General features: G+C 38.2%; 3 protein-coding genes across 14 annotated transcripts in view; all 3 read right to left on the bottom strand.

The window, feature by feature from the left end:
• Positions 1-7,867: 7,867 nt before the first annotated feature.
• LOC146513486 (troponin I, fast skeletal muscle-like) lies at positions 7,868-14,556 on the bottom strand. Of its 2 annotated transcripts, none has more exons than XM_085168774.1 (7): positions 13,227-14,556; positions 10,979-11,011; positions 10,398-10,437; positions 10,143-10,271; positions 9,973-10,062; positions 8,139-8,312; positions 7,868-8,056 (listed from the first exon to the last, which is right to left on the bottom strand). In XM_085168774.1, the coding sequence occupies exons 1-7, from the start codon at positions 13,364-13,366 to the stop codon at positions 7,979-7,981; spliced, it is 684 nt and encodes a 227-aa protein (XP_085024900.1). In that variant the 5' UTR covers positions 13,367-14,556; the 3' UTR covers positions 7,868-7,978. The 2 variants fall into 2 exon arrangements, with proteins under 2 accessions (XP_085024900.1, XP_085024901.1); XM_085168775.1 differs by having other exon boundaries at positions 13,231-13,303.
• A 1,674-nt stretch (positions 14,557-16,230) lies between these two features.
• LOC146513485 (troponin I, fast skeletal muscle-like) lies at positions 16,231-23,548 on the bottom strand. 2 transcript variants are annotated; one of them, XM_085168789.1, is made up of 7 exons: positions 23,449-23,548; positions 21,991-22,023; positions 21,372-21,408; positions 20,495-20,623; positions 20,176-20,265; positions 16,679-16,852; positions 16,231-16,587 (listed from the first exon to the last, which is right to left on the bottom strand). In XM_085168789.1, the coding sequence occupies exons 2-7, from the start codon at positions 21,996-21,998 to the stop codon at positions 16,510-16,512; spliced, it is 516 nt and encodes a 171-aa protein (XP_085024915.1). In that variant the 5' UTR covers positions 21,999-22,023; positions 23,449-23,548; the 3' UTR covers positions 16,231-16,509. The 2 variants fall into 2 exon arrangements, with proteins under 2 accessions (XP_085024915.1, XP_085024916.1); XM_085168790.1 differs by lacking the exon at positions 23,449-23,548 and adding an exon at positions 23,063-23,235.
• The window catches only part of LOC146513484 (troponin I, fast skeletal muscle-like), a 23,631-nt gene continuing 21,239 nt past the window's right edge, over positions 21,991-24,382 (bottom strand). For 6 of the 10 annotated variants that reach the window (XM_085168778.1, XM_085168780.1, XM_085168782.1 and 3 more), the window contains 3 exons: positions 24,233-24,329; positions 23,449-23,711; positions 21,991-22,023 (listed from right to left, as the gene is read on the bottom strand). The gene's annotated coding sequence lies outside the window, so the exon portion shown is untranslated. The remainder of the gene's footprint in view (positions 22,024-23,448; positions 23,712-24,232; positions 24,330-24,382) is intronic. The other 4 variants (XM_085168781.1, XM_085168784.1, XM_085168786.1 and 1 more) reach the window with 1 other exon arrangement.

Below are 24,382 nucleotides of genomic sequence, written 5' to 3'. Positions count from 1 at the left end.
TCCTGTAAAACCCAACGTTAAATTATTATGTTTCCTTCTTTACTGTTTTATGTATTTTGTTTAATTATTTAATTTGAATTTTTCTATGAAAAGTGGCCAAAATTTCAAATTTGTAGTGTATGTGTTTTAAAGTTTAGGCTGCAGATTCCTCTAAACAAGTGTCTATTATTGGCTCCGAATGATGTCATTAAGCGTGGCTAGCCCTAACAGGGTCATCACAAAGCTCTCCCTTTGACCAAATAAGCACCGCCCACCTGCTGATCAAAGCTTTTGTTTGAGATTCACAGCCAATCAGAAGAAAGTTCCTAAAATGAGGGGCTACACCAAGCCCAGCTTAATTTAAAGAAGGATTATTTCGAGCCACAAATTACACAAAGCTACGCTAACATAGTTTAAAATAAAAACATGGAAATGCTTCCAACATGTGAACATTTCTGCAACATGATTTTTTACTTGCAACAGGGTAAGATGAGCTTGCTTTGATAATCTCTAAAGTCTAAACTGTTTGGAATCGGATGTTTTTTCTTTACATGCAGAAAGTGTTTGAAAGACGAGAAAGACGAGATGGTTGAATCGTTGCTTCTTTGTGTGGAAAATATCTAAAAATGTTTTTTTTTTGCTTGCTCTCTGAAAACATGATGTTTTGGGTTCAACAGCAAAAACTGCTTGAACTTTTGTAAATGTTATTGTGCATTTAGAAATGTAATTACTTTTTTAAAAGAAGTATCATTTATATAAGTTTCATTGTTTGCTCTCTTAACTATCAGACTTAACTATCAGTTTTAAAAAACTGCAGCATTATACACAGTGTATTCTGCTTTTTAACGTTCACATGCCAATGGATGCATCAGAGACCAAGTTGGGGTTCAGTAACTTGCCCAAGGACACCTTGGTAAGAACTCCAGACTAGAGCACACAGAGATTGAACCAACAACCATCCAATTAACAGATGAGCTGCTCTACAGCCAACTCAATGACGAACAAGGAGGGACAACGAGAGAGGAAGACAAATGGATCGAATGCAGCTGTAGGCATATGTGGATGTGTTGATTCTTACTGCTGTGCAGCCAGTAGAGTCGCTACGGCCAGTTTATGACATCCTGAGTCTGGTAGAGAAGTTTTAAAGGTGACACAAGATTAAACAGAGAAGCACAAAAAGGATATAATTTCTTGATAAAGACACAATAGATGATCATCGTTCATGACACAAACGTGCTCCCATTAGGTGTATGGAACAAGTGGGCCTGTCTCCTGCTGTGATGTCAGATCCTGGTACTGATGTGACTGTATGAGCACCAAGTCCCCTTCAGAGGACTCTGTCCAACAGAACATCCAAGTAAACCAGGGAGCTATGAGATAAAAACATCACCAGTAACAACTTGTTTACTGTATATGACCCTTGGCCTGCAACTGCAGAAAGAAAGCTGTCCATGATGGGACCAGTGCAGAGGAATAAACCTGAGCTTCCTCCTGCACTTGTGTCAAATATGGACACGCCTTTGTCCTCATGAAAGTTTGCCTTCACTCAGACTCATGCCCTGGTGTTCCTACCATGCCAAAATATAGAAAACTGTCAGGTTACGAGTTGGAATAAAGATGAATAAAACCTTGAAACACAGAGATGGATGATATTTTATATTTATGGCTTTATAAACAGTCAAAGCAAACAGGGTCATTTTTGAGCCCAGAGGACAACTGATGTGATTATTTGCTGCCAGTAAAAAATTTAAAAACAGTTTCCTAAATGAACTTTGACATAAACCCGTCTGTGATCATCTGTTAAAGCAGCCGACTCTGGTTGTGAAACGATGATCACGATAACTGATGATTTAATTTATTTTTTACCCAAAAACAAAGAAACATTTCGTATAAATAAGGTTTTATCAGACTTAAATTTGAAATGGAAAAAAGAAATAGTGTCAAAATGTTTGAATTAAGTTTTAATTAAAAGTGGGGGAAAATCCACTTCATATTAATTAAGTATCAATCAAACCAGATGGGGACATTTTTGACCCCTGAGGACCACAGCTGTGATTATGTGCTGCCATTTAACATTTATAAATGCTTCAAAAAACATTGTCACTAAAGTTTGTCACTAAACTACACACTTTGTAGTTAGTCAGATAGTCAAAATAATCTGAACATTTAAATATTTTATTTTCTCAATTTGTTTTTGCTCAAAAACAGAGTGTATTTTATGTAAACAAGGTCTGGTGGCCCTAAAATGTATAATGTTGGGTAAATTTTGTGTTAATGTGTTGGTCTTAAGTAAAACTAAGGTGTAACACTGAATTGATCGACAATTTATACTTTAAAAAACAGTCAAATGAAGTGGGGACATTTCTGACCCCTGAGCACCACAGGTGTATGGAAATCAGGAGGACATTATGAAGGTTAAGCCTCACCTTCAGATGATGCCTGCGGCTGGACGTCATTTTCTTTCCCCTGTGAGACAGAGATTAGAAAATTACCATCAGAGCTGAAATGACCGACTGTAATTTTGGTAATTCAGTTCCTTATTTGACGCAACACCTTTCTATGTCTACAAAATCTGCTTCTAGATGTCATGGATGGCTGACCCCGGGTTGGGAGTTTGTTTTGAGTTTTCTTTAGCTTTTAATTGTGATCATCTTTGTCACATTATTCGGTGCTGGTTTCAGTTCCAAGTGCAAGCAGCTGACCTCGAGTTTGTCTTAGAGCTGTTTGTGTTCTGGTTTGTTCTGGTGGTACTGCAGCATTTCTTGGTTTCAGACTGGTTTATTTGTTCCTCGCTTTTTCCGCATCGCTTGTGCTTCTGCATCAAGCTCATATGTCTTCGTCCAGGTCTCACTGTTAGGTAGTTCCTGTTTTATTTTGATAGTCCCTTGTCCTGTGTGTGTCATGTTCACCTCTCACTCTCACTGATAAGTGCTATTTTTCTAAGTCTAAAGTGCTTCATGTGCAATCATCTTAAAGAAGGTGAACCAGAAGCAGGAGTAAGAAAAGAAGAAGAAGATGGGGGAGAGACAAAAGGAGGTAAAGAAGAGGAGGAAGGAGAAGGAGGAGAAACACAGAAGAAGGGGAAGACTTGGAAAAAAAGATGGAAGGCAAGCAAATAAGGAGAAAATGAAAAAAGTAAAATTGTACTCAGTCATTTTGGCTGTTTGTGATCTTCACACGCTGCAGAGACAGAAAACACTCGTTAGTCAAACGCGAGGAGTGAAAAGTAACAGAACTCTGACTCACAGCTCAGCTGGACACACCTGTTATTGATTGGGTGCCCTTTGACCTCCAGCGAGAAACACGATGCGCTTTACTATCATGGAAAATCACACTGCCACAAACCAGCTAATTTTGGACAGGCGGGGTCAGGCGTCCAGGAGCGCTCGACAGTTGTCCCCTCTGAAGACATTTCTGCCTGGAATTTAAGTTCCAACGATCTGAGCACTAAATGTCACCGGCAGATGAACCGAGTGTGGCAGCGAGTGCACAGTGAGAGCAGCTAACGGATATCAACATCCTGCAGAGTCTGCATCCATCATCAAAATACAAATCCTCACTTTCACAGCACAACCTAAAAGACACAAACGGAGTCCTGTGAGCTAAGAGTCACTGATTTAGCTCAAAGATGCATTAGAAAGACTCAAATCATTAAGGACTGATCATAGAAAAACACGACACATTCCTTAAACTTGGTCAGCAAAACCTGCAGGAAACGACTCTTCTTCACCTCTAAATAAAACCATTTTCTCCATTTTTTTCATGATGGTATGATCTATATGATCTATCCTGATTTGATGTGATCTCTAAATGATTTGAGGAATGGCAGGTCTATAACATCCAAAAACTCCAACCAAATCTGTGTGCAGATTTAAGCTAAAGTGGTAAAACAAACGCATCTTCGAGCATTTTTCAAGCCTCAAGTCTTGACAGTTTCCTCAGCAGCGTGCAAGCTGCAAAGCAAACATCAATAAAAGCTCTGCAACACCAAAATCCACATTTTAACCCGTCTGCATGTCCAGTATCGTCCCCTGTCTGAATAGCCATCGTAAGTGTCAGCTCCAGCTAACTGCTCCTTCTCTCTCTCTCTAAACACAGCATCAGAGGTCAGAGGTCACATCTGCAGCAACATCTTTAAAAACAAAAAAATTAGTCCTTCGTGCTTAAAAAGCCTCTCCAGAACGCCCGGACGCCCCACCTCTTGAGCAGCCCTCCCTGTGTTGTTCCCTGACAGTGAGGGAAGCTACAGGAGAAATTCTCACCTACTGAGCAAGACGAGGAAGAAGAACAGGGAGGGAGACACAACTAAGTCTCAAACAGTAAAGATTAAACAGAGTATATAGGCTATAAAGTGTTGGCTCAGCAGGAAAGCCAGCCCTCTTTATGGTAGCAGAGCTACTTCAGACCATCAGGCTCCAGAAATACCACGAGGAACCTCATAAATTTCTACTGGAGGAAGTCGCCTCCCTGGACGGGAGGCTGGACAGACGCTATCAGGTTCCCACCCGCAGAGGCCAGCGGAGGGATGAAGCAATTGTCACACAACAGTCAAACGGAGTGGCTGACATAATTCAATCTCACTGATTCCCACTGAGCTCTGACAACAGCATGTGAAGCTGTTAGACACAATCAAGTTCAGCTGTCGTTAAAATGAGGCTTCAGCACCAAGTTACTCTTCACACACATGACATCACTGATGTCCTGTCCAGGGTTAAGTGTAGGGGTGAGGGGGAGGGTGAATTAAATTCGCCCCTTTTTAAAATGTTAATGCCGAAATGAAAGTACAACTGTATGTCAAAGGTAACATCCTGTAATTTCAGAAAATGTCCCTATAAACTGTGTGAATGTTGCGAAACAACAAGAACCATCTCGATGGGTCACCGGCAGAGATGATAATCCGATTACTTTTTTCAAGTAACGAGTAAAGTAAGGGATTACTATTGCAAAAACGGTAATTAGATTACCGTTACTTTGCAGTAGGAACGCTGCGTTACTGCGTTACTAAAACTGATTTTTTTTGTGAGAATGTCTCATGACAGTGACGTAAGCGAGTGCGACGTTCGTGACAACAGCTGTGTGCAGATCAACAATGGATCATATATCGAGTGCAGAGAGAGTATGAGCGTGCAGCGTTTAAAGCGTGGAAGTACTGACCTTACTTTGAGTTTGATTCCATAAAAAGTGACAAAAACATTAGTGTCCGTTGTGCGTGGGAAGAAAACTTCTTTTTACAGTGAAAAAACCCCTAAACTTCCGAGCAAGCACCGAGTAGCTACGACGTAATGGGAAACTCACAGAGAAACTGCCGTATCCTTCCACTGACCGCTGCACACCTGCACCAGGGTAAACCTCCGCCTACCCCACTCCTGCTTTACAGGTGAAAATAGAGCAACAGGACCACTAGTCTTTGACTTTATTTATTTTCTGCTGTGTTTTACTTGCATCTATTTGAAAGACTGAGTGTAAACACAAAAAATATTTTATTTTATGTGCTGGAATGTGCAGAAAATAGGTTTAAATGTTAAACTAATTTCTTCCAGTCAGAGAATGTTGCAGATAATTAAATTTTTGCTTGATGCATAAAGTTAAAAGATTAAAACTAATAAAACAAGTTTTAAAAAGAGACTTTTTCATTTGATTACATTTTGTATGATGGATTATGCAGAAAAAGTAGAATTGGGCTGAAAGATCTATCACTTTATCACCTATTCAGGTTGTAAATCGTGTTTTTAAAAAGTAACTAAGTAACTAAGTAATCAATTACTTTTGAAAATAAGTAATCAGTAAAGTAACGGGATTACTTTTGGGGGAAAGTAATCAGTAATTAGTTACTGATTACTTTTTTCAAGTAACTTGACCAACACTGGTCACCGGTGACGAGGTGAACGTTAAGAGGCTAAACACGAAATCAAACCATAAAAACTGACAGCCAGCACAACTTAAAATCAGCTCTTTGAGCAAAGAGGGCCGTGGATTTGGTTCCACACCCTTGGTAGAGTCAGCGTGCCAAATACAGAGCAAACAAAAACAGAAAAACTACAACAAAACTAAATCTGACAAAGTCGGACTTAAGAAGACAGTTTAATACTGATGAGTTTTATGAGCTTAAAGCCATAATGCTGATGGTCATTTTGAAATTTGGACATATATTTTGTAAAATTTAAAAAAAGTCATAAATAAAAATCTAATATTTAACCTCCTAGGACGTGGCGTCCACATATGTGGACATCACATTCTGGGTTATTTAGACCACAATACTCATTTTGCTCTACAAGGGCCTGATATCCACTTACAAGGACATTATAATGCTACTGTTCTATCGCAATTTCCAACAAATATCCTCATATGTTGCTCTCATTTCTCTTAGAAACAAAAAGTCAGGTGAAAAGAAAATCTGGTAATTCTTTGTTTTTACATTCATCAGGCCCCAATGTGCCCAATAATCAAAGAGAAATTAAAAATGCATCCTGTGGAAGAGTTCGGGTCTTAGGAGGTTAAATGAAACAAATTAACGTGTAAATGTAAGTTAAAATGTATAAATGAAGCAAAACAACTCATTTGGCATCATTTTGGCTTTTTCCTCTTTGCTTACAGACGGAAATTGAAAGAAAATTTCCTTCCTTCAGTTTTTGGTGGATTACATTACAAATAAAAAAATGAATTATATAAGCCATATTATTATCCTAACAGTGAAATAATATTTGACGGTAACTTAGTTTTTGCAGCAGACTACTTCAATTTAATAAAAGTATGTCTTAATATTTATGCTTACCACATATAGATGCAACACCAGTATAATACTAATGTACTACCCTGTGCTACTACCTATAATAAGCACATTAATAAGCACTAATATTTCAATACGAATGTACTAAATGTTCGATTTTGTCTTGACTATCCAAATATTAGTATTTAAGGTTTTTTTTTTTAAAATGCACATTAAGTTTGAAATTCATCGCACCAGGTCGCTGCCTATGAGGGGAATCAGGAAAGTGAAAGTAAGACAGGGACTTAACTTGATGTTGATGTATGTTCTGTTTCTATCACTGAATGCATTAATGATGACTTATTGTTATTATTGTTGATTTATTGTTAATAGAAGCTGAAAACAGTCTGATTGACTGCATTCTTCCTTAGAACTTTAAATCAATAGAGAAACATTTGAACATTTAGAAAAAATCCATTTCTGATGTTTAACACAACCGTTGTTAGCTGTTCCCCTCTCAGCCATGACATTCACAAATGCAAAGATATCTAAACATACCCGATACACCAACTATGTTGAGAAATCCCTACTTAATTTATACGAGTTATTTAACATAAAAACTGTAAATATTGTAAGGAATGAAGACAAATTGAATGCAGTGGTTAAACAAAGAGTGATGAAGGTCAAAAGAGTAACAGCACTCACCATTTGTAGAACTCTGTGTGGCTGCAGCTTTATTGGTGATCAAATATGATTTGATTACAAACGATTGATCAATAAATTCCAAGTATGACGAAAAAAATCTGTCAGCAAAAGTTGAGTCTTGAGTCAGATAGCTGAGTCTTCTAGGACTCAAACTAAAAAGAGAAGATGTAAAAGAAGAAAACGGAGCCAGCAAATGAAGGATGAAAAGGCTCTCTACTGACATCTGGTGGTTCAACATCAGCACAACACATCTCAGTTTTCTAACTGCTTATTTGGAAATGTAAGTTATATTAAAGTCATCTTACACCTGGAAAAAAAAGCTTTTTCTGGTTTAGATTTCTGATTGAACCTGATTGAACTCAGGAGTAAGTGAATATACAACAGCCTGTATAAATTAGCCCAACTTAAATTAGCCCGACTTAAATTAGCCGTTAAAATAAAAAAAGACCGCCTTGAAAAAAGTGCAGCTTCACAGCATTGCCTTATTCCAAAAAGAACATTTAATTGCACGTAAGAGATCAGAGGCAACAGTGATGAAGAGCTGTAACACCCCAGAATGAGCAAAACAAAAGTTGGATGAGAAAGTCTTTAAGAGGTCTCAAACATCTTCTTCCTGTCAACCTTGTCCTCAATGTTCTTGCGCCAGTCGCCCACCACCTCAGCAGACTGCAGGACACAAACACAGCCCACCATCAGCAACAGTTAACTGTTTTTAGCTCTCTTAAACAATCAGCCTGCAAACACTCACCTCATCCTTCACCTCCTTCTTGACTTGCTTCAGGTTGGCCCTGAGGTCCATGTTTACCGTGTGTTTGGAGCCCAGCAGAGCTTTAAGCATGGCGTCGGCACTCATACGCACTTTCTTCAAGGCAGGTTTCTTCACTCCGGCCAGCTCGACGACCTTCATCTTCAGTTCGTTGATCTGAAGTCAAAAGGAGAAGCTCAAAGGCTGAACAGAGCAGATAAACACAGACCCACGTATACTGCAGCCAGTGTTGGGAAGTAACGGAATACATGTACCGCCGTTACGTATTTAAAATACAAAATATGAGTAACTGTATTCCGTTACAGTTACCGTTTAAAAAGGTGGTATTTAGAATACAGTTACTTTGTTGAAATAAATGGATTACACGGCGGTACTTCCCTGTTTCATATTGTGGCGGGTCAGGACTGTTTGGGTTTTGTTTGACAGCTACGTTCTGTTGTTCCAGGTGGCAGCGTTACGGTTGCCATGGTTACAGGGTGACGCTCTCTCTCTCTGCGTGTTTCCTGGGTGAGAGAGCGCCTGTTGTTGTTGTGCTAAGCTAACAGGCAGAATGCTACAGGCATAGCTTTAAAGAATGTAGCATCATGGGCAGTGTACAGTGCTGCCAACTTAGCGACTTTGTCGCTATATTTAGCGAGTTTTCAGACTCGCTAAATATATTTAGCGACTTTTTTTTTTTTAAAAAGTCGCTAAATATATTTAGCGACTTTTTTTTAAAAAAAAAGTCGCTAAAATAAGACGTGAAAGCCCATATCGCTTTTACTCTCAACAAGCAGTGGATGCTGTAACGCAGTCAGTTCTTCTTTTACTCTTATGCTGTTTTGTGGATCACAAGGTTTAAAACTACTTATAAACACACACACACAAAGTAACTCCACCAGAGTGCCTATTTCGGGTCACTTTTGCCGGTCCAAGCCCGGGTAAAGAAGCAGGGTTGGAATTGTGACATTAAAAAAACAATAATTGCTAAAATAAATTTAATTTGTAGTTCTAAATAAATTCAAAATGCATTTAGGACGTTTTTTACTCACTTTATGTCTCTTCCACGATGTTATTTCTCTCTCCAAAAACATAGATTACAATTACATTAGCATGACCAATTATGCAAATTAGGCGATGACGTCACTTAGCGACTTTTAGGACAGCCAATAGCGATTTTCTTTACTGAGGAGTTGGCAACACTGGCAGTGTAGTCCGTGCTGCAGGGAGAATGGACTGCCATACCCGTTATGTGTCTGTGAGCGAGGGAGGGAGAAAAAGGAAAAGTACGAGCTGTCATCGAGCAGAAACGGGAGCTGGAAGCATGTAAATATAATAATAACCACTGCAGCCAAGAAGAGTGCCTGACGAGCCCAGTTGTAAGTAAGCTATTAAGACTCGACTGTACACCGTGTTCGTGTTTTCCTCCAAAAACAATAAGTTCTGTTGGAGCAGCCTTTCAACGCCTCACTCTGTCTCTGCTAGCAAAGTTGACCCAGACAACAAAGTAAAGCTAGTTTTCGGCTACGAGCCCGACACAGAACCCACCGTATTAGTCAGAGGTCCCTTTACTACGGTTCGGAGCCGCGGACCTTCAGTAACAGTAATAAATCACAGCAATAGTACATTCATGTAGTTGTAAACAGCATGATAATATATTAAGTAATCCAAAGTATTCAGAATACGTTACTCTCATTGAGTAACGTAACGGAATACGTTACAGAATACATTTTGGGGCATGTATTCTGTAATGGAATACATTTTAAAAGTAACCTTCCCAACACTGCCTGCAGCACACAATCTGCTAAAAGGAGGACAGATGCACACAATCCTCCACCTCTTTGTCGGCCTTTTCCACTTTGACCTGGGTGTCGTATCTCTCCTCATCAATCTTATCAATGGCCTGATGCAGCTTTTTGCAGAAGTCCTGTCGAGAATTAAAAAAGCAAACAGATGCAGTTGTGATATCAACAGCCCATCATGTAAGAGTGAGGTTGATGTTCTTACCATCAGAGCTGCCTGGTCTCTGCTCAGGTCGAGGGCGGCACAGTTCTCTGCGAGGTAAGCTTCTTTGGTGACGATGATTTCAGCGGCTTCCTGCTCGAGCAAGTTGGCAGCGATTTGCAGCATTAAACTCTGAAAGAGGACGACAAAGAGATTCCACATTATTACTGCGGTGTGTTGTACTGTTGTTCTTGATGCTGCTTCATTTACTTTCGGGGCCACTTAGACGCAGCGCTGATAATCTTAGCAGAGTCTTACCTTGAGATGATGCCTGCGGCTTGACGTCATCTTCTTTCCCCTTTAATTCATAAAGACGCGACATATTTAAAACAACATTCGAGTATTCTGATGTAAACTCTTCACAAAATGATGAATGTGACATCCTGATTGGCTCTTTCAAAGTGTTTTACACAGAATAAACCGTTCTCACTCCCAAAGCGTAACATTTTACGCTAGGTGACAAATCGTCAACATATTACGTTTTCGGCTACCCACCACGTTCCTAAATGACAACGGAAAAAATGAGGAAATATGAGAACCGTATGGACTCAATCTACACATATTCGCTCTTTTTCTTCAAACCGCTTAGAAACACGCTATTTAACATCATTAAAGTCCTGGTTAAGGTGAGGAAAAAGGTTATGGTTAGGGCTAGGGATAAGGTTAGGTTTAGGGCTGGAATACAGGGCTGGAACGTCGATTTCGCCCATAACCCGCCGCGTACCATAACAATGCTGAAAGTCTCCTTTCGCGTTCCTCAGGAACGCCGCGGGACGTGACAAAACGTCGCCATGTTACGCCTCGGGAGTGAGAACGGGCTGGAATAAACATATACTCACTCAGACATTGTGGCTTCCTTCAGGTTTCTGACTCTGGTAATAATCCGAAAAAAATAAAGAAGAAAATGAAAGCAAAGATTTGAGACAATGTAAATAAAAAAAGATTACATTCAGTAAATTCAAAATCTTAAATGTCACACCACATATGACCTCTAAACTCTTCTTCAAGGTTAATAGACTGTCAATGGAAAATTGTATTTAGTAGTCAGTATAGTCTTTTAATGATATAAGTTTGAATATGGTAGAATACTGCATGTAATCATTTGTGTTTAGAAGTATATAGTTGGTGGCATATTGAAAGAATGTCTCATCCTAGGAGGTCTGTAACATTCCAGGAGGTCTGTAACATTCCAGGAGGTCTGTAACATTCCAGGGTGTTCTGGCATTCACCCCCACATCCTAGGAGCATGGGAAAGGTACCTTGTCTTATTGTTTTACGGTAGGATTAACGTAGCTATGTCAGTTTTAGTCTAAGTGCCTTTTGGTTTGATGAACGGCTGGACTTCGAGACCAGCAGGTGTAGGGAAGTCATTTATGGGGTCACACTCTGACACACACACACACGTACACCTCCACATTTCAATGTATGGAACAAACGCTCACTGAAGCATATAAATAAAGACCAGGGCAGTCCTCAGTGCTTAGTCTCTGAGCCTCACTCTTGGTGTGTGAGTTCTGATGACTGCCCTTGCTAGCAAGAAAATCTGTGTGTTTCTCCTCTCTGATTCTCTGCTGAAGAAGTGTTTTAGAATACATCTCTTAACATAGACTGATCTGAGGATCAACGTGATAATAATCCAATATAGAGCTGTTTAAAACTACGTTTCCTGCTGCCTTAGTTTGTACTGACAGCGTTAGGAATATAAGGAAATATGGGAATTATAGTTTGAATCCAAATATCACGTGACCTCTGACCTCATCTTTATTTTTACTGCACTACAAACTCCATAAAGTAGATTTAAAAAGAATAAAGAGAACAAAATGAATGTGAACGAAAAACAACACTATTCCCAAAAAAGTAAACTGCCCAGAGAGCGAGCTGAGGTTTGGGTGCCGGTCAGTTACCAAAGATGGTTTTACAGGCTGAATCGTGGGATGTTTTTTCACAGGACTCTTTTTTAAATTTAGATTTGCTATTAAAATGCAACTTGGTGTAGAAATATGTGTTAAAATCAACAAGTACATCACAAATACTCTTAAAGTTCAGTTTTGTTCTGCTCTTTTTTTTGATGTCTCCCTCTGGAAACTTCCCCCGACAGCCTCCACAGGAGGTTTGTGCATTTTTGGTCATTTAAGAATAGAAACTTCAGGGTGAATCTTGTGCCAGCTGGGCCACTGCTAATCCTGGCTCAGTGTCAAAGGTCATCCATCACATGTTGGAGAGAAATGCAATCCAAAGGGGCGACATTAAGATGTGAAAATGATCAAACTGTTAAAAAAAAAGATTTAATTTATATTTTCTGTCATTTGATCCCAGCTCATTAACTTTAGGACAACACCTGATTTAGACTGCTGCAGGCTTTTACACGTGTAGTTCATTCACTTTCACATTTTACTAATTATTTTACTGGCAGAGAAAATCGCTCATTATCTCTGTGCAGCGACATTTCCTCTTTCCTTTTGCCTTTCAGGTGAGCTCAGGTGGATGTGCTGGAAAGATAACGACGGTCTTGCACCATCTGATTTTTCTGTTCTTTGACCCTGCAGGCTGATGACTGTTTGAGTCAATTTATTTACAGATTCTAATGCAGTTGCATAAAACTATATGTGCATTAATCACGAGTTTTAATACCATGTTAATAATTTAAAAAAATAAGAAGGAGCTTAATTGTGATGTTCAGGCTGAAAACGAGATAGAAATGTCTTTTAACCAGTTTGGAAAACTCATTTTTGAAACAATAAATCAGTTTCTTGTTTATTTATAAATATGGAAATCTAGTTTGTTTTTTAATCTTACAGTAGTTTTATGTAGATCTTATAGTTTTATGCACATAATGTAAGGGTGCAAAATGGTAAAACCATAATATATAAACAAGAAACCTCCAAAAATGTTACTCAATACCTCAGTTATGATTGAAAAATTCAGTAATTCTGTACATAATAATTTTCTTATTGAATACATTCATTCAAGATTTATATATTGAAGGTTTATTCACCTGTTAAAAGATTAATCTGCACCAGAATCACTAAATTCTATTTCCTGTGAGGATCAGCTTCACTTTAAGCATTAAGTAAAAGAGTTTCTCACCTACAAAGTGATGATGAGGAGGCCGGCAGAGACTGGCTGAAGGGCTGGGACGCAGTGAGGGAGTCACTGATTAAAAAGCTAACTCTGTGGGGTATATATGGGCTTGGACGGGGGTTTGGCTGTTCAACTTTTATGGCCATGAGAAACCCTGAGAGCGACCAGGCCAATCAGCTCCTGAAATGCCTTCATCCTTTGACCAGTCACCTCATAAATACTCAATCCAAGGCGGTCAGCAGTCCTCTTTGGGACAGGTCAGGCTGACAGCTGGACATGAGGCACTATGCACAGGGAGATAAGGAAATGAAGATACTTAAATCATACTTAATATGACTTAAAGTTTGGGATAATTTCTAGTTATGGCATTCAAAAATCAGCAAAAACAGCTGTGACAACGTCAAGAAATCAAAACCGAGGATATGCAAAGAGATAAATTTAAAAAATAAATAAAAACATTTATTTTGGGCATCAGATTAAAGCATTAAATATTTGAAATAGAGTCTGTCTTCAACCTTCACTGTGTTTAAGCACTTTCTTGTGATGTAAATGTTATATATCAGAGATTCTGGAGGTTTTTTGCAATTATCTACAAAACGAAAGAATGCACTTAAACTGCACATACACCCTTTGTCATTAGGAGTGCGTTACCTTAATTATTCATAGATTTGTGCAGAAACATGCTTTAAAATACAATCAGAACTTCCGTGATCCACAGTATCCGCTGCTGTGGTATGAAGTACTGGATGCAGACATTGTTAAAATACTCACGTTACATTGGCAGCAACTGAAAAGAAAAAAGAGATAGAAATTTTAAAAACTGCAATAAATAGAAACAGTGAACATTTTCACATATAAGGCAAAGAAAGACAAATATGATAAAAACTGTGACTCACCTGAAAATGTCCATTTGAATGTGGTTTTGTAATCAACACAAAAATACAAAATTTTAGTAAAAAACAAAAAAACAAAACAAAAAAGTCTTTAAAAAAACAGCAGGACGTTACCCATCCTGTTCAGTCAGTTAGCATCATAGTCAGAAGTCATGGATCAGTCCTCTCAGATCTGCTTTGATAGACTGAAAATCCTAATTTTACTTTTGTTTGAAACATTTTGACTGGATACATTTTTATGAGTTGATGGCGTTTGCAGAGGACTGCAGATAGAAAACTTTAAAGAAGTCCAGTGCAGGAAATCCTCTGCTGACCCCGTGTGGTCAGAGGTGTGTATTACCTGTTCTTCATCATGTTACTAGAGATCAGATGTGACTTAAACTTAACTGTTTATTTAAAAAGCCATACCGAATATTTATAACCAGCAATCATGGCTGACTGAGGAGTATGTGTGTATATATATATATATATATATGTATATATATATGTATGTATATATATATATGTATGTATATATATATATATATATATATGTATATATATATATATATATATATATATATACACTCCTCAATCAGCCATATATATATATATATATATATATATGTATATATATATATATATATATATATATATATACACTCCTCAATCAGCCATATATATATATATATATATATATATATAGTAATAATTAAGAATAAACACTCTATGAGCAAGTATTTTTAGAAAGTGTAGAGATCTGTCACATGACCACATACAACTACATTCTGCTATATATATACAAAAGGGAAGCTGTATTGTAAATGCAGTATGTATGCAGTTCTATAGTGTAATGTTCAGATGTATAAAAAAATTATGAATTTTAATTTTTCAATTCCAGAACTCATTCTTGTTCATTATTGTTATGTTGTCTTTTTGTCAGTTTTTGTAGACTGTATCGAAAAATGGTCACGCAGAGGTTTTATCTAATAAATGATAAGTGTAGAGCAAGTTTCCAACATAGCCAGACTGTCGTGGTTAGACCACAATTCTACACAGTGTGAAATAGTGGTGATAGTGTATTAGGCCCAACATTGTAATTTTGAGAAGGAAGGATCTGATTTAAGGAAAAATGTGTCTGTTAAAAGAAAAAAAAAAACTTTACAAAAATAAAAGTTTTCTTATCAAATAACCAAACTTTGCAAAGATGCATCAGTCTTACTAGACCACAGATAGCACTGCCTGCCATTTCTTATGGCATATCCATAAAAATATAAAATCATTATATTGTCACAAGCTTTCTTCAGTTTAAAGTTTAGCTAACTGGAAGTATATCACATTTACCTACTGAAGGCTGCCTGGCTAAATGGGAATCTACCCAACATCGGGAGACAACTGTCAGGTCAGTTTATCTGATTCATTGAGAAACTGCTTCTCAATCCTGGAGTTGTCTTGCTTCTGGTAAATGTTAGCTTTCCTGCTAACACAGACATTTTTGCTTTTGTACATCAGAAACTGCAGCATTCACTATTCTGTTTTTAACAATGCAACTGCGGTCTGATAAAATCAATTCAATATTGCAAAGTGTGGGATTCTAGGTTACTCCTTTGAACATAGAAGGGTAGATTCACTGTCCATCTTTATATACAGTCTATAAGGGGGAGGGGCCTGTATTTTCTAAATACTATGAAGTGTGAATTACAAAAGATTACATTCACTTTTCACAGCTCCCTGAACACACTATAACCCCTTCTTTAAAGTGATAAATGGCTTTTCCAATTGCAAGTCGACATCACTGCTACACAAATGATGCCGTAGGAAAAACATGGATATTGTGTCTTGTCCCTCACTGACATGCACAGCACTACAAAGAGCACCTTCAAACAGAACTCGTTAACAATCAGCTGCAAGTTTTTGTTTTCAATTTTTAAACGTTTTTTTTTATGTAAAACTTCACTTCAACATGTCGTCATTGCAGAAAAAAATGCACTTTGGTTTCCGTTCCAAATCAACATTTGCTTTAATCATGGACAAAAACACAGAAAGACGAGCTCAGCACTGTAACAGTGCGCTGTGCACTCAGTTTGCAGTGTTGTGCATCACTGAGTCAAAGACAAAACATCCAACGACAGCAGGGGTAGGAAATTAAATACATTTATTACAAAAAGTCGAGGAGCAGGAAGTTGCTAAAAGTGAACATCAGTACAGATGGAAACAGGAAGTTACACTAATGAAAAATGTTTAAGCAGCTTTTACCCTTTGAATTTTATAAAGTTATACAAATGTACAATAACAAAGCAGGATGAAACTTACAAATTTAATGAGAAAAGGGGTTTTTTCAATTCAATGAGCAACGCCAGAAATTCCATAAAAAGTGCTAACATCCCAGAACAGCTACAAGAGCAGCGAGCAGCTCTTTAGGAGGTCTCGAACATCTTCTTCCTGTCAGCCTTGTCCTCAATATTCTTACGCCAGTCGCCCACCGCCTCTGCAGGCTGCAGGAAAAACAGTGACAGTCAGAGACAGTCAAGACTTTCTAGCCTCCTAAATGAATCTTAAATTCAAATATTAAATGCAAACACTCACCTCCTCTTTCACCTCCTTCTTGACCTGCTTCAGGTTGGCCCTGAGCTCCAGGTTAACTGTGTGTTTGGAGCCCAGCAGAGCTTTCAGCATGGAATCGGCGGACATGCGCACTTTCTTCAGAGCGGGCTTCTTCACTCCAGCCAGGTCGACCACTTTGATTTTCAGGTCATCGATCTACGAGCGACCAAGCAGTTCAAAGGTGAAACCAAGTCGAAAGCAGAGCAGTGCGGACGCATTTAAACCAGCGGCGAAACGCTGAAAACGCTTCACATTTTGCATGCACCCTACATTGGTGTTTTATCTGTAATGTGAGTTTATCACATTAGCAGTGCAGGAGGGGCTCTGATTTATTTATTGATTCATTTTAATTTGCTGATTACACAAATATCTCCGGCTCTGTGAAGAATTTACAACTTTTGAACCTCATCAACTTGATTAAAAAAAGCTTAACATAAATTAATTATCACTAAATTTGAAAAACAGACAATTCAAAGTATTATGTATAAAATAAATCAAATTTAGATACTTAAATAAAATGTTAAGATAGAGTGAAATTAAATTCCTGGGTGTGACGATAAATGACAAAATTTGCTGGAAATTAAATATACAATGTATTTTGTTGTTACTTTATTATTAGGGGTGCAACAATACTCGTATCGATATTGAACCGTTCGATACAGTGCTTTCGGTTCGGTACGCATATGTATCGAACAATACAAATTTTTAATTTATTTTATCAACTTTCCTTCTGACGATGCTGTCTGTGTTGAGCGCTCAGTGGATCTGCGCTCGACAGTGCAGCCTAGGCGGAGTAGTCGAACGCAGATTCACTGAGCGCAGGACAAGCTAGCAAGACAGAAGCTAAGCTCGTTGCAACATGGCAAATTGAACCTCCCCCACCCTCATTCAGATCTGGCATTTGGAACTATTTTGGTTTTCATGTGACGTATGACCCTGAAGGTAAGCGTGTCATGGACTAAAGTAAAACAGTATGTTGGATGTGCCACGCAATGCTCAATTACATGGGTGGGAACTAGTGTGTTAGCGCAGTTAGCTCGTTAACGTGTTGGCCGTCCAGCCCCACGCACGGGGCGATCCGCGGTAGCTCGTTAACGGAGATTTGCCGTGTTGTGGCGTTAACGTCATTTCAACGAGATTAACGCTGACAGCACTAGTGGGAACACAACGAATATGACTGCACATTTACGCTGACATCATCCTAGTGCAAAGACAAGTGGAAGCAGACAAAAACAACAACATGCTACAAACTTTAGCCGAGTCATTTAGACAGCCGTTAGCACATGATTCTCCTTATGGGGACCTGATATGTTTAATATGCTGCTGAGAATATAGCCCAGAAGAAGCGTATAGTAGAGCTTTTATTTTGGAAAGAGCCATTTCTCTGTAATAAACTCTCTTTTCCAAAGATGAGGGATTTCTCGATCAGATAGATTTATTATTTTATTACTTTGTTTCAGCAACATTAAATTTAAAAACTGTATTTTTGAGTTAAAATATATATTTATAATTTTAATAAATTACAAATTAAAAAGGCATGAACATTTTTTTTGTATCAAAAAAATATCGAACCGTGACACCAACGTATCGAACCGAACCGTGAATTTTGTGTATCGTTGCACCCCTATTTATTATCCATATTTAAATGTTAAAAATAAAACAGTCTAATCAATAATCAGTATTAATGAGAAAAAGATTATCTCTCAAACGCTGCTTCGCTCATAAAGTGGACGTGTCAGGAAATATCAAGAATAAAGAATAAAGCAGACATCAAGAGAAAGGATTTGTGCTCATCCAGATAACTTCAGGGTTTAACCTCGGTGTTCAGTATTACTTTCACTTCTTCCTGGGGAACATCACCATGGTAACTTAAACTGCAGATCTAACCTGCTCTGTAGGAGGTAATGTTCTAGATTTGAGACTAATAGGTACGGTTCGGTAAATAACCACAGATGTTTGAAGTTGCAAGAATATTGGTCTAATGTGTTAGACTAGTGTGTCTCATTATGGGCTCCCGCCCCTGGCCCACGCACCTGCTGCCTATCGGGATGATCGCAAGGCCAATTTAAGACGGCAGCACTGTGTCACTCGTCACTGGATCGTTGAGCTATCAGCGTCAGTCTCTCAACCGTTAGTGAGTTAAACTCCGTAAAGTTGTTTCCGTCTGTTCGTCATTAACCCCCGTCTCTGTGTGCAGATCTACCCCGGACCTTTCCCTGCCTGCCTGTTTCTGTGTGGACGAGTGAGTGGATTTGTGTTTCCAAAAAGAGCGAGCCTTTGGAGTGCGTCTGATTCCCGTCTTTCCCCTCACATACCCCGGGAACCCTGGACCCCCCCCTCCCCTCCCTCCAGCACGTTGTAAATAGTATCACCAGGTCTCGTTGTGTAAATAAACTGAATAAAGATTCCCGGTCTGCGCCTGAGTCCATTAACTAAAACGTGACAGATGGACCCTCTGTCTCTCATACTGGGCCTCCCCAGCCGGCGATTAATATCCAAGAATAATAGGAGATTGTACTGTGTTCTCACCTACTACTCCAATGGATTTATGAAAAAGCACCAACTATTAAAGGTTGGCAAAGAGTAGTGTTGGATCTAGTGCCATTGGAATATCTTACATGTGTACTGCACTCAAAAACAGATCAATTCTTTAAGGTGTGGGAACCATACTTGAATTATGTGGGACCTGATGTTTCTAATATTATGTTACAAGGATTCTCTTGAGTGTTCAAACTGCAACGTACTACTGGGACCACAGGTATTTTAGGTATTTATTTATTTATTTATTAGATGGAACTGAGCTGGTGTTCTGTGCTTAGTTATCAGTCTGTTTGTTTTTGTTTTGTTTTTGTTTGTTTTTCATTTATTTATTTATTTTTGGTTCAGAATTATGTAATTATGTACTATTTGTGAAAACAGAAAATATATAATAAAATAATAAAATATAATAATAAAAAATATATATATATTTATATATATATATATATATATATATATATATATATAAAAGAATAATAACCACAGATCAGTCAATTCTAAGGAAAATAACATGATTTCTGAAAGACCCTTGAAATATGGATTCTCGTGTGCAACAATTTATGATACTAATATGGGACATCTATTTATATTTGTTGAAATTATATCAAATTTGTATGTAGATCAATTTGTTCTTTATATGTCGTCTCTATTGACTCCCAGAACATTAAACAGCTGCAGCTGAACAGATAAAAACTAAAATTGTCTTGACTCAGCTTCAAATAGGCTTTTAATACAGTAGCCCGACTCCAATCTTACCAACCTGATCATTACAGTGAACCTTTGTACTTGATGCTTTAACTCTTGTGCAAGAAAGAAGGTGAAAGAACAACCTGCCTTCCTGTTTTGTTTACAACTATATCACACTGAGTGATTTCAAGGTTAACACGTTCTGTGGATGTGAAAAGCTGCCAGTCTGTTCTGCACAGCAGGTGGAAGTGTACCTCTTTATCAGCCTTGCCCACTTTCATCTCCAGGTCGTACCTCTCTTCATCAAGTTTGTCGATGAGGGCGCTCAACTTTTTGCAGGTTTCCTGAGTGAACAGACACATCCAATGTTTTGTTACTCAGGACTCATCTTTAGTGATGATATTATAGTTACAAATATCCTCACTAAATGAATATTATAAATAAGAGCTGACAATTCGGAAATCCTCAAATAAAAGAACCATCGTCTGCGTGAAATAATGATAAAGGGAAAATAAAGAAGGATATTCAGAATGATTTCCATTCAGCAGCTTTCAGTTGAGCTTCGACTCTCACCATCAGAGTTGCCTGGTCTCCACTCATGGCAGGAGGGGGGCAATTCTCTGCCATGTAGGTCTGCTTAGAGGCTGCAATTTCCTGTTTCTCCTTTTCAAGCCAGTTCGCCGCGATCTGCAGCATCAAACTCTGCAGGACAAAAAAAAGTCAACAAGTCAGTAGTAATGAACCGTTGAGCGCGAAAGTGAAACCTGAATACTTTAAAATGTTCAGCAGAAACACCTTTGGCTGTATAGAGGTCCAGGGGAAACTAGTCTTTGAGTCAGTTGACCTGTGACCTCAGAAAACACTTTGCTGTTGAGTTTATGGTTTATCTGTTACTTTTAACACTTGGAATATAGCACGAAGTTCATTTTGTCAATTTTGTCATTTTGTCAATCGTCATTAGTATGTAGAAAGATAATAAAGTAGGGTTGGGTTCATGATAAATTGGCCTATATTTGCCAGTATGTGAGTATGTATGTATAATGACGGATAAATGAAAATTAAAAAATAAAATAACAAAGAGACAGGACACAAAAAACTATGCAAACAATGTTGCAGTCTGTCCACCAGAGGGCGCTGTGTAATTAAATGTTGACAACAGGTGCTTGGAAGACCAGAAACCCCACCAGCTGATCTGAGCTGAGTCGGGAGCGCACAAAGGACTGATCTACAACTTGCTGTGACAATAAAGAAAGATTACTTTTCAGCTGCATTGTCATATTATCTCATAAATAACTACACGTAAGCATTAGGTAACCCCATTTGCTTAATGTGGTTGACGTTACAGTATCAACATCCATCTTTTATTTACAGTCGATACAGAGAACTTGCCAACTTTCTAATAAATAATAATAAAACAGTTCAAAGCTCAGCAAGACTGCAGACGACATACCTTCAGATGATGCCTGCGGCTTGAAGTCATCTTTTTTCTGCGAGGAGTGAACACAACAGTCTGTCACAGCTGTAACAGCAGTAATTCAAACAGCTGTACAAACACAGCTAGAAAGAAACTGACATGAAGTTTTTAAAGTTTTCCCTCCTAATTTTCTTCTTTGCACTTTCATTTCTGATCATTTTCTTTCTTTAGTCTGTTTGATCTTTCCTCATTCCTTTTCCCTGTTTTAGTAATTCCTCTAATTTTCTCCTTTATTTATGTCCTTCTTTCTGCTCTTTCCTGTAGTTTCCTTTTCATTCTCTCCTCATTTTGTTCTCTTTTCTGCTTTTGTTATTTCTTCTTTTTAAATTCCTCCCTTTTTTCTAAATCCTCTTTTTTCTGTTTTTCCTTCTTTTTTGTCAATTTTTGCCTTCCTTTCCATTTTTTCCATCCTCCTTCTTCTTCTTTTGCTCTCTCCTTCCTTCTTTTCCTCTATTAACGTTTACTTCCTACATAAGATCCATAGTAATCTTATGTTCTTAACTTTAAGTAACTCAGCATTTTCATTTGATCCAGTGAAGTCCAGTAAAATACTTGCTCCACTAAAATCACTGATATATGATGAAGAGACACTTACTCAGACATGTTTACGGTTTCTGTTCTTCACAATCTGTTTGGAGAAAGAAACAGAAGAAAAACTCATCAGGATGGAAACATATGAGACACCTCATTTGTATGAAATGTGATCTATTCAGCCAGTTGATGAGCAGCTGAGTGATGACAGAGCTAACTTTGGGGTTGGGGTCAAATGTGGCCACTGACGCCTGCGATAAGCTCCTTTACGGGGTTCATAACTAAATATCCTTGGGGAGTTAACACTTCAATTCCTTTCCCAGAGAATCCGTCTAACAGAATTTGCTGCGGCAGCAGCTTCACGGCCAACACCAGCGGGTAAACACACCCCAAAAACAAGGCAGCCGGTCCCAGAGTCAAGTTTCAGAAGATATATTTAATGAGAATAACACACAGGTTTAGTTTTCCAGATGAAATATGACACAAAGAAGCTAATTTAAGCCAAGAAGGTTTATAGTTTTAGGCTATAAAACGTCTAAAACTGTAAAACAAAAAGAAGAACTTTTATATTTGTGTCCACAAATCAAACCGTAAAACACTCAGAATCACCTCCATGCTTTACCAATCAATATACTTAAAAAAAGTAACAAATAATTACATTTTGTGATGCTTATAGCAGAGTGACTTCACAGCATGAGAAATGTTTAACAGTGAAGCATAAATTCCCTAAACAGTCAAAAAGATTTTATATGATAAAAAACAAAAAAAGGAAACTAATATCCATCATAACACCTCATTTTTTCCATGTTTTTTCCTTCCTTCCTTCAGGACACGTAGGAACACCCAGACACAGAGCTCAGGTTTAAAAAACTTTCAAGTCAAGTATAAAGGAAAAACTTAGCCATGAAAAGTAACTCCGTGAGTTTTTGTATTTTTCTCCCGTCTATAGCTCCACATGCAAAGATCCTGATCTTTAAAACTCAGTCAAACAACAAAATACAATAAAATGTACTTTGATTTTACTTTTAATGCTTCACAAATTGTTTTTACAGAGAAACATACAGAAAAAGAACAGATATTCCCAAACATAAATCTGTAAGACGCTGATTATTTTAGGAAAGAAAAGTTAAACTAACCTTGAAATCAGTAGAAATATCCCAGCTTTGTTTTTGCTTTCTAAACATCTAAAAAAATAAACCTAAAAATAAAATAAACCATCTAAATTTTATCAAAACTTTCCAAAATGTTGCCAAAATGTAGAAATCGTCATAGAAAGTCAAAACCAAATGAGAGCATCGTTCAGTCTCTGCAGCGCTGCTCAAACACACAACGCTCAGATCGCCCTGGTTCATGTTTCCCTTCAGTTATTAACAAACCCCAGAGGTCAGGACTTTCATCACCTTAACGCTTTCCCCCAAAAGATTCCACATAGCAGTGGTTTCATATCCGTTTACCAGCTCTGTACAGACATGCAGAGAGAGGAGGAGGAGGAGGAGGAGGAAGATAGGGAAACTGGTCTCACCTACGACGAGACGGAAAGTCCAGGAGGAGGGCAGCAGTGGCCAGTAGCAGTGGGAAGAAATCATCCCAGGGGTGTATATATATGAGGTATCAGATATGGATATGGTGCTCCTGTTTATGGAAATGCAGAATCCTCAGACCAATCGGCCAGCAAGATCCGGAAATATCATCAACCCCTTCCAACTTCACCCCATAAATCAGGAGGAGGATAAATGAGGAGGAGCCTGATTTCATTTTAGGACTTTGCTGGGTGCCACCGGGATGCTATAAAAGGGAGGAAGAGAAGGATGATGATGATTCACATTTGATATGAAACTATCAGAGTCCAAATAGTTCACTGGGTGATCATGGGACTGCTGGAAATAGAGGGACAGTAAAAACATGTTTGGCTTGTTATTGAGCTCAAGATGCTCAAATCCAAGAAGTTGGTAAGAAGTTGTGACAAAACAAACTTTTCAGGCTGGTTTTCACTTTTGAGTCATTAATTAAAGGGTGAATTTTCTCTTTTTTACATCACTACAAATTCTTAAAGGTTTACAGGTCCAACATGATTGCTTAACTGTGTGTCAAACCTCTCAGGATTCAAGGAGAAAGCTCTAAAAATGCATTGAATTCATTCTTGTGAGTAATTTACATCAAAATGTAACTGTATCTATATCTATGTGATAGTCAAGAAGTCACTTTGTCTTCTGGAGTCCTAAAGTGTCAGACCTGAGTGTGCCAACATTGGAAACATGAGCATTTTATCACTAATTAGAAGGAACATTTCTCACAAAGCGCACAACCTTTGAAGCTGGCATGAACTTAAATCCCAGCATCTCCATGTTTCACCTTCATCTCCACAGCTGCCTGACCCGTCTGAACGCAGGACGGGGCTAAAGCCTGGTTTTCCCGGTAATGACAAAAAATAAACAATTCAATTTGATCCTCAATGG

The sequence above is a fragment of the Neolamprologus multifasciatus genome, chromosome 7 (genome assembly GCF_963576455.1).
Source record: "Neolamprologus multifasciatus chromosome 7, fNeoMul1.2, whole genome shotgun sequence".
NCBI classification, from domain to species: Eukaryota; Metazoa; Chordata; class Actinopteri; order Cichliformes; family Cichlidae; genus Neolamprologus; species Neolamprologus multifasciatus.
Note: the sequence above shows the minus strand (reverse complement) of the source record. Positions and strands in the feature narration are given on the sequence as shown.